Source organism: Pogona vitticeps, chromosome 3, assembly GCF_051106095.1.
Source record: "Pogona vitticeps strain Pit_001003342236 chromosome 3, PviZW2.1, whole genome shotgun sequence".
NCBI classification, from domain to species: Eukaryota; Metazoa; Chordata; class Lepidosauria; order Squamata; family Agamidae; genus Pogona; species Pogona vitticeps.
The window spans coordinates 181,724,911-181,734,706 of NC_135785.1; the positions used below are offsets into that span (position 1 = coordinate 181,724,911).

The following is a 9,796-nucleotide window of genomic DNA, read 5'->3' on the forward strand; positions in this document are numbered from 1 at the left end:
CATGTTTTGTCAATTATTGACTACTAATACCACCAGATGTTGTCTTCTGCCTTTTGGAAGCTGTTGGTGCAGCCTTCTGCTACTGGTTCTTGACAATGATATGATATTTGATATATTTGTTTGGAAGAACCTTAGCAGATCACCATTATGTGTTCCACCAGTCTGCCAGAGTCCATCCAGGGAAATGTTATATTCCCAACAGTTTATTTAGCACAGCTAGTAAAGAAAGAGGGCTTCTGGGGGACAGGTATGCAGAGAAGTATGGACAGAAAATTATATATCAAGTGTCTTGCTTAGTTGTTTTTCTCATGTACCCTTCAGATAATACTACCTTTTGGTTGGGGTAGGAGACAAAGATATGAAGCTTGACTTAAAGGCATCATAGTATGAATTAGCGTGGATAAACCAAGAGTGTATTAATGCAGTCAAGATAACTGACCTAAAATTGTGCTAATTTCATTGTAAGTTATCAATTACTGCTTCTTACCTTTTTTTGTCAGCTGTATCGTAGCGATAGTGACAGTTCCACCCTGCCAAGAAAGTCACCCTTCATCCGAAATACTTTGGAAAGACGTACATTGCGTTACAAACAGGTATATTTGTGAGGATAAATTTGTGAATGTTGGTGCTTTGCGTTGTTGAGAATTTTTACAGAAAGAAGCTGAGTTGCAACTTCATTAGAAGTTGCAACTTCCTGGGATATGGCAAACCCAGGAATTGATGTAAGGCTGGTGACAAGCAATAATTTTGCCAAAAGCTGTTGACATTCATCCTTGAGTAATTCATGAATTCAGGCTTCATTAAACAACCCTGCCCTCAGCATTTTTTTTCTCCAAATCATTTTACTAAATTTTTGGTATGTTGAGTTGGGGGCTTGTTTTGCATTGACATACCTAGGATTGCATCAGATATCTGGTTGCCCTCTTCTTTCTCCACACACAAAAAAAGAGGGACAGGACATTTTAGTGCTATAGATTATAATTGTGCATTGTAGCCATAGCTATAGGCAGAGATTTCAAGATTAGACTCATTTTCAATGTATTCCTATTTGCTTAATTTACTCCATTCTGGTAACTAGATCATGCTTCTATTAGTATTGTCAACGATAAATGGCAGCAAAAATCTATTCTGCTGTCTCAAATTTCACTTACGAAGTGTATTGGAAAGAAAATGCATCATACTTAGAGGATTATTATTATTATTATTATTATTATTATTATTATTATTATTATTATTATTATTATTATTATTATTATTATTATTATTAATAATAATAATAATAATAATAATAATAATAATAATAATAATAATAATAATAATAATAATAATAATAATAATAATAATAATAATACCGTTATTATAACATATTCCTCTTTATAACATTTTTAGGGACCATAATTATGAAAATAATAATGTTCTGGGAAGGAATTGGGTTGTGTAGCTTCTCGTTCACATTATTTTGTCATGTGAATTCCAACCTTCCTCCCATAGTTTGCTCTAACAGTGGCTTAGCATTATATTGATGTTGGTGGAGAACTGTGTAAGCAGCCTTGTGCTCATTGGAGTAGAGACAGACTATAAATGTAACATTTACTACTGCTGTGTGCTATGAGGGTGGAACCAATTTGTAGCGATCCTAATAGGGCTTTTAAGGTGAGTGAGATATTTAAGGAATGGTCTTACCACCCAGTGAGTTTCCATGGCTGAGTGGGGATTAGAGCCGAAGCCTTCTGAGTCCTAGTCACTACACTGAGATTTCCATATTACCAATACTACCACCACCACCACCACTACTACTGTTACAAGACATAACTATGTTTGGGTTATCGCTAGTATAACTGATGCACGGTTAAAGCAAACAGTGGAGGAGGAAATTAAGCTGAAAGGAGACATATTAGTGTATGCTTCTGCAAGACTTGATTTGAAATTCTCTCAGATACAGTTTCACTGGACATATACAGTACAGTGGGGTCTCGACTTATGAACTTAATCCATATTGGAAGGCAGTTCTCAGGTTGAAAAGTTCTTAAGTCGAATCTGCATTTCCCATAGGAATGCATTGAAAACCATTTAATCCGTATCTGCTCTTTTCGTCCATAGAAACTAATGGGAAGCTGCTATTCTGCCTTCTGCCACTAGAGGGGGATATTTTTTTCTTTTTTCCTTTTAAGATGACTTAGCTTTTAAAAAAAGGAAAACAAGAGTTCGTAACTTGAATCTAAGTTCGTAAGTCGAGTCCATATATTCCTATGAGAGCGGTTCGTAAGTCGAAACGTTCGTATGTCGAGCCGTTCGTAAGTCGAGACCCCACTGTATGTGTGTCACATAAACAAGCAGACAGTGCGCGTGTTCGTGTTGTGTATCTTTGTGCCTGATGCAACTTGACCTGGACACCAACTACAAAGATTTCCCCCACTGTCCCCTGCTATATTTGCTTATCTCAGGCATCTTTCTTGGATATAGTGGCACCATACTTTCAGGAGGAAGCTTGCTTTTTTGTTCACTTAGAGTATTTGGTGGTATTGTCATATTTTATATTACTATTTCAGCAATCATGTAGATCATCTCTGGCTGACCTTATGGAACGGACTTCATTGGACCTGGAGCTGGATCTCCAGGCTTCCAGAACAAGGCAGAGGCACTTGAATGACGAATTATCTGTTCTAAGAGAGTTGCGGCAGCGCCTAGAGGATGCCCAGCTTTCTGGTCAAACTGATTTGCCTCACTGGGTCCTTCGGGATGAACGATTCCGAAACTTGCTGAAGGAAGCAGAAAGGCAGGTATGACATCTTTGGGATCGGCAGAAATGTATCCAGGTATTCATAAAGTGGTGGGCTAAAGAGCTTCATTTCATCGTTTTTTTAAATTATTATTTTACTATTTTAATCTTCACTACAATAAGAAGGTTGCAGAACAGAATGCAGAAAAGCCATTTAACTAATTCATACAAATAACATAGTATTTTGCTAGACCAATAGGCTAAAGAAGGTATGGGCAACTTTGGACATTTTGGGGCCAGTTTTCCATATACCCATCACCAGGCCCCCAAATTCAAAAATACAGTGGTGCCCTGCTTGACAATTAATTTGTTGTATGACGAATCCGCTGTATGATTAGTTTTTAGTGATCGCTATTGCGATCGCAAAACAATGTTTCATTGGGGTTTTTTTGTTTGACAACGATCGGTTCCCTGCTTTGGGAACCGATTTTTCGCTTTACGACGATCAAAAACAGCTGTTCGTTGGGTTTTCAAAATGGCCGCCTGCTGTGCAAAATGGCTCCCCGCTGTGTTTAGGATGGATTGCTCGCATTACAGGCACCGGAAAATGGCCGCCCTATGGAGGATCTTCGCTGGACGGTGAGGTATTTCACCCATTGGAACGCATTAACCAGTTTTTAATGCATTTCAATGGGCTTTTTACTTTTGCTTGACGACAATTTCGTTCTACAGCGATTTTGCTGGAACGGATTATCGTCGTCAAGCGGGGCACCACTGTAATTGTTAAAACTATTTTTTTTAGAATTTTGCTTCCAGTTTTGTTCTGTTTTGGTTTCATTTGGTTTTTGCTTGCATTGTGGGCATGCTTTCAAAAGGTGGGGACTCTGTGTACACCATTTCATAGTGAAAATGCTGGGTCTGGAGGATTCCTGGAGCAGAAACTGACTTGTATGTGCAGATTCAGTACTGAACTATGCTGAGATTTACCATGTGACCTTTCCCCCTAAGATTCTTCTTTGCAGTAGTCTTTGTAGGTTTTCCTACTAGACTCTTATGAGACACCTGTGCAGCGTGGTTCACAGCTTACTAGTGTATCATTCACTGACAATTCTTCATCTTCTGTAGTGATTGCTTTTGGCAGGGGTCCTTTCTCTGGTAGACTAATGGTAGTAGAGTCCACTTTTGGTTAGATGGAACTTGTGTAGTTCAACACTTTCTGATAAGGTTTTAGAGGTGTGTATCTGTGTCCTGTAAATTCCACATCTACTGCCATAGAGGAAAAAGTGCTAATACACATGGTGTACATGAGTTCTTCTACTATGCTCAGGCAACTGATTTCTGTTGAAGTTTGGATTTGCAAATTACATAAGGCATGTGGGGGGGCAGCTTTTCCTAATTTTTGTCAAAACATCTCAGATTGGCAGTAAGAGATCTAAGAGTGTGGCACTCTTACAAAAAAGAAAAATTGATGACAGTTACAAGTAACGTTCCTTCTAATTTTCAGCCCTGCTCGGTGGGACTCCACCACCCCCATGACTTTGTTCCTATGACTCGGTCCCCCCACGGTTTTCCATCATCACCAGAATGATAGGGGCCGCGGGTGAGCAGACGAGGAGGGACATTGCACAGAGGGGGGCACAGTACTGTGTGCGCTCACACAGTTGCACACCTTAGAAGGAACCTTGCTTACAAGGCTCTGCCTTTTCTTTTGCTCTTTGTTCATGTACTTTGCTTTCTCTCCCTGTTTTTGTTATTATGAGTGATACTGGCGGTTTGCTATATACTCCTTTTGTTTGGAGGGAAGTACTGTTTCTCTACTGTAGTTGCCCTGGAATTGATAGTTCTTTGCCTTCGAAGAAAGAAGAGTAAAGCCTTGAGGATGCCCTATCCAAAGGGAAATTGCTTGAACAAAATAGCATTCATTATAAAGCTACTGTTCTTTCAAAAAGTCATTTTTATTCCCATGTATTTTCTCTATAGACAAGAAAGACTAAATTTGAACATCGTCAGCAGCAAGCAGCTGAAAAATTACTTAAAAAAGCATCCAAAGAAGTATATCAGCTGCGTGGCCAAAACCAGAAAGAACCTGTTCAAGTGCAGACCTTTCGGTAAGGTGTTAAATGTAAATTGAATAAGCTTTACCCCAACTACATGCAAATACACTCAGTTGTACTCAGGCACACAGAAATTATATTTATTGAAAATTACAGTAAAGTTAATTATTGAAAATTTCAGTGCAGTTACCTTTTTCACACCTCCTTTATTATTTCTTCCTTCTCCTCATGTTGCTCGTTCAGTAATATTCTCCTGGATTGATTTCATATGGGATTCATAACATTAGTACATACTTTCATACCACAAGCATATATAACAGTAATTCCACCAGAGAGGCCCTGCTAAATGGATAGTGATTTTTTAAAAAATGTTTTTAATGCAGATTCTGGTGGGTTTGTCACCAATAAGTTATTTTAAATTCTGCACAGGTAGCAGTACATTACAAGGGAACTGGCAGGTCCTCTAAAATAAAGTGTAACTCCTATCAACTAAGCTGATAAGCCTTTGACTATCCAGTTTCACAGTTTATGTGGAGCTTCATAGAACTGAATGCTTCTCCTTTACATGCAGGAAGAAATCTCACATTTTTTCCCTAGCTTTGCTCTCTCCATGAGAGTGGTATTTGTGGAAGGATTTTGAAAAAGGGGATCAACTATGTTAGCTTTCACTTGAGGTCTGTTGTGGTACAATTTGAACACAACCCAGTATCAATTAGTATAAGTCAGATTACAGACATGTACACACCAATTGGAGAGATTTTGCGACCCAGTGTTAGGCAGAAGATAAAGACATACACAATACAAGTTTGGCTGTATTTTGTTTTTCTTAAGTTTTAACTAGGCAACGTTCATACACGTGTACACTCATGTATGTATGGTAGAATTTATTGAAATGTACAAGCTGCAATTGACTCAGGATTGGAAATGTAATAAGATTTGCCTTTATTTTTCCTGGGAACATTGTCAGTTTGTAGACAAAGAAGACAGTTTGTGGGTGGGTGTATATTGAATATCACTCCCACAGATGGCCTCTTCAAAACTGAACGAATTTGGAAATGCATTTCAGCACCACAAAATCTATTGCTGAGGGATTTCTAGTTAAATGGACCGTTAACCAATATTAAATTGAGTTGAGTCTATTTCCTAGATAAGATAGATTGTTCAAAAGTTTGAAAGGTGCCTGTATCAGTTCTGTTTTAAAAAACCTGCAAGCATTCCAAAGTATTTATTTAAATATTTATACAATATTTCCAAATTATGACAGGGAGAAGATGGCATTTTTCACAAGACCAAGGATCAACATACCTCTTCTGCCAGCGGATGATGTGTGACATATTATTTTGTAAACATGAAGTATTTATCTGCCTATTCTTATTTTAAAATGAAGTTATTAAACTAGTTCAGTTTATTTTTAAAATCTTCAATCAAAGACTATTAATATACACATTTTGTAAAAAAAAAACCCCAAAACATATAAATATATACATATATGTATTTTATGATAGTGACTGCAGCAAGGCTTGGTTTTTCCTTGCTGTGAAATTGACATTACTGAAGACAACATATTTTATATTAAAAAGAAATCAAGTATCCTATCAGAGCGTGTACAGTTTTTATGTTGTTTTATTTGACTTAAAAAGCTGGAATACAGAAACAAAGTGAGTTCAGGCAAATTCACTGTATTGTAATTTATTTATAGTAACACATTTTCCTTGAAGGAAAATATTTACTTTATTTTAAAAAACAAATTTTGTTACTCAGTATTTGTCATACAGTAGAATGGAACCATTGAGCTGGTTTTGTTTCTGATAACTGAAATGAAAATACTATGTTCTAAATTTATTGTTTTTAAAATCAGCTTTTCTTTCTCTTTCTCTTACAATGTAACAAGTACTTTTTTGGCACTGTCTTGATACGGAAATATCACCTGTAGTGTTTTGGTTTTTTAAATGCCAAGAAACATTGCAGGGCGCAACTGCTTATCCTTACTGTGCACTAGTAGATTGTTCTGTTCTCATTTCATTTCTGTCAGATATATCTTTTATAATTTTAAGTATTTTTCTGTTTAACGAGGGAAGGAAGGTGACAGATCGTGTTTTAACTTTTGTTTAGAAAAAGCACTTGGCAGTTTATTGTATTGTTTAGAAACGTAGTATTTAACAGTTTTATTATTTGTATATTCCAGAAATTGGTTGGGAAATAATCCCAATTATCATAGGACATAATTTTTCTTCAATTTCCTCATAGGTCTTGCATTCCAAAGTTCATTACCTTCAATGAACTGCATCTGTTCAGTTCAAAAACTTAAAATCATGCTGCGTCTGGTGCTTGAAACCAATGTACAGCAAACTGGGACATGTTATTACATATAGCTATCATAAATTCCACAGCTGCATCTGAAGTAGCAGCTTTTGTTTGGGGAAGTAGGATAACACTGATGTGAATTTTGGCAGTCATTCAACCAAGGCTTTACTTTGCACAAATAAAATAAAATAAAATAAATCTGTACTTCTCCAATTTCTGAGCCATTAGCAGAATTTCCTCTGCAGTTCAATTCTTTTCCCATCACTTTCCATAAATTCTACAAACACTTAGATTAAGAAAAAACTGAAGGCAGAATTTTCCGAGATGCTATATCTGCCACTAAACAATATTCTAATAAGTATTCTTAGCAAATATTCCATGAAATGCTACTGCTCAAGCAGTGGTACATTTACAATGTATTTTTTATCTTTGATAATTTTTAAAATTTTCATTCTTTGTTATCCCTTTTTTCTGTAATATTCTTTGATTTCTCAGATTAAAGCATTTAAAGTTGTAATCCTAACTTGTATCATTCTGGCAGCCTATTCTGACTACGTATTTAATGCACAATTGTAAATGTATCTTCCTTTTCCCAGTGCTAATGATTTCCATGTTGAATGGCATATGTTCTGGTATGGAGCTGAGAATGTTATACTGAATGTAGTTCTTTATTTGGTAAGATAGATGTATGTGCTTAAGCACTTCAGAGAGATACATTGTTCAATTAGCTTCCCTATCGTTGAAATAAGTTTTCTTGGGCTGTAGAATTGCTTGTAGTTTTTGATAATTTGGGACTGTCACCTGAAATTCCTGAGATTGCCACTTTTCATGTCTTGCTAATGTATACAAATACTGTTTTATTATATGCTTATACGTATTCAGTTTCAGTTACCCAAAGATTAATGTCCTGCAGAAAGTAAGCAGGGTCATCAGTAAGAAATCAGCAGTTTTATATAGGTCACTGTCAAGTCAAACCTTGATTATAGGGTTGTTTTTTAAAGTAAGAAAACAGTGCCTTAGGGAGATCTGGTGCCAAAGAAAGTTGTTATTAAGCTAGATAGAAGTGAACAGGTCTTTCATTCTTTCAAACCTGAGAGTTGTTAAACATCATGAAATCCTAACCAAACATTGTTTTCCATTATCTGTGTTCTGAGGCAATGATTCTAAATCATATATAATGTGAATTATTAAATCTAATTTGAAAACTGACAGAGCAACCCTATGTGTCTGCTCAGAAGTGACACCAGTGACTTCTGAAGGATTTGCTCCCACAAAATGGGCATAGGATTGCAGCCTAAATCTGTTAAATGAACATAAATTTTGTAAGATCACCCTTCAGCTGACACGTTACAAATTTACCCATTTGTCAGTGTAACGGAAAATGAAAATGATTATTATCATCATCAGTGATTGCCCTACAGAATCTCAGTGTGTTAGCAGATTGAAAAAGTGTCTTGTGTTTGAAAAACTGATCCAAGTATGTCACAGCATACAAGTAGGAAGAAATGGCTAGAACTGGGATTGAAGTCCAAACAGAAAACTAGCTGGTCATTGCACCAGTAGTACAAAAATTGGGAATAATTTAAGTTACTTGCTGCTCATATGGTTATTATCCAAAGTGTCAGTATTTTCAGTAAATTATTAGTTTTGAGTTAATGAATTCTGTGATTGCCTAGTACAGTATGTTGATAGATTAAGGCAATGGTTCAAAACCTTGGTTTCCCCCTGATACTCTTGGATTTCAACTCCAAGACACATTCACCACTAGCTGTGCAGACAAGGGTTTCTGGAGTTGCAGTCCAAGAACGTCTGAGGAACCAAGGTTGGGAACAACTGTTAGGGCAAAAACTCTTATCCATTTAAAAAATGTAGTAGAGAAAGAGGGCTTCCCATTTCTTCTGATCTGAAGATGAATAATCACTGCTTACGCAGAGCGTTTTCAGTTACCTGTGGCCTGTACTAGTTGTACCTGATAAAGGGCAGTCAATACGAATAACTGCCGTCTGTTAAGAGCAACTTACGATGAGTTTTTGTTTGTATTTGTTAAGTCTATATGATGTGAATGGAAAGCACTGCATTTTGAATAGAAAGTGCCGGTGGGGGTGGAGGCTCCCTGGTAAGATGTTGCTGGGCTGTAGCGGTGGCCACTCTGCAGCATGTCCACAGTATTAGGGAGGATAGGATTCTGACTGCTCCTGTGTGTTAAAAAGTGATCCATTCTTCAGTATTCACTTCTTGTCAACGTTTATGAATGATTGTGTCAATTGTATTTTTAAAGTATTCTGCAAAATAAACAAAACTTATTAGAAATATATTGCTTTGTGTATCTGTCTTACATTTAGTCATTGCTATGATTAATTCTAAATCAGGGTTAAATAAAACCAATCCATCATTAAGTTTGTTTTAAAGGAAAATAGGTGACCATGTGAGGAGTCTGATTTTTGGTCAGTTGGTTACATTCTTTTGCAATATTCAGTTTCCAGGTTGAATATTTCTTTGAAACATTGCACGTGTTGGGTGTGGCAGTGGCTGCTACCTTGAACTTCTAAAAGACTCATAGCTACAGTATAGCATGACTGTCATATTCATTGTGACATGATTCAAGTTCATAATTAGCAATGATTGTGAAGGAAGGTTGCTTTTTTTTTCTTGTTAGTTTAATCTCCTGTGTTCTTGTAAATATATTCTCAAGAGGTGAGACTCTTGTTAATTGCCTCAT

General features: G+C 36.5%; 1 protein-coding gene across 2 annotated transcripts in view; it reads left to right on the forward strand.

Moving 5' to 3' along the window:
* Positions 1 to 9,391, forward strand: part of WWC3 (WWC family member 3) — a 93,118-nt gene extending 83,727 nt beyond the window's left edge. For both annotated transcript variants that reach the window (XM_072994380.2, XM_072994381.2), the window contains exons 20-23: positions 501 to 593; positions 2,550 to 2,780; positions 4,700 to 4,827; positions 6,038 to 9,391. In XM_072994380.2, coding sequence (XP_072850481.2) covers positions 501 to 593; positions 2,550 to 2,780; positions 4,700 to 4,827; positions 6,038 to 6,104 — 519 coding nt within the window. In that variant the 3' untranslated portion in view covers positions 6,105 to 9,391. The remainder of the gene's footprint in view (positions 1 to 500; positions 594 to 2,549; positions 2,781 to 4,699; positions 4,828 to 6,037) is intronic.
* Positions 9,392 to 9,796: the final 405 nt, after the last annotated feature.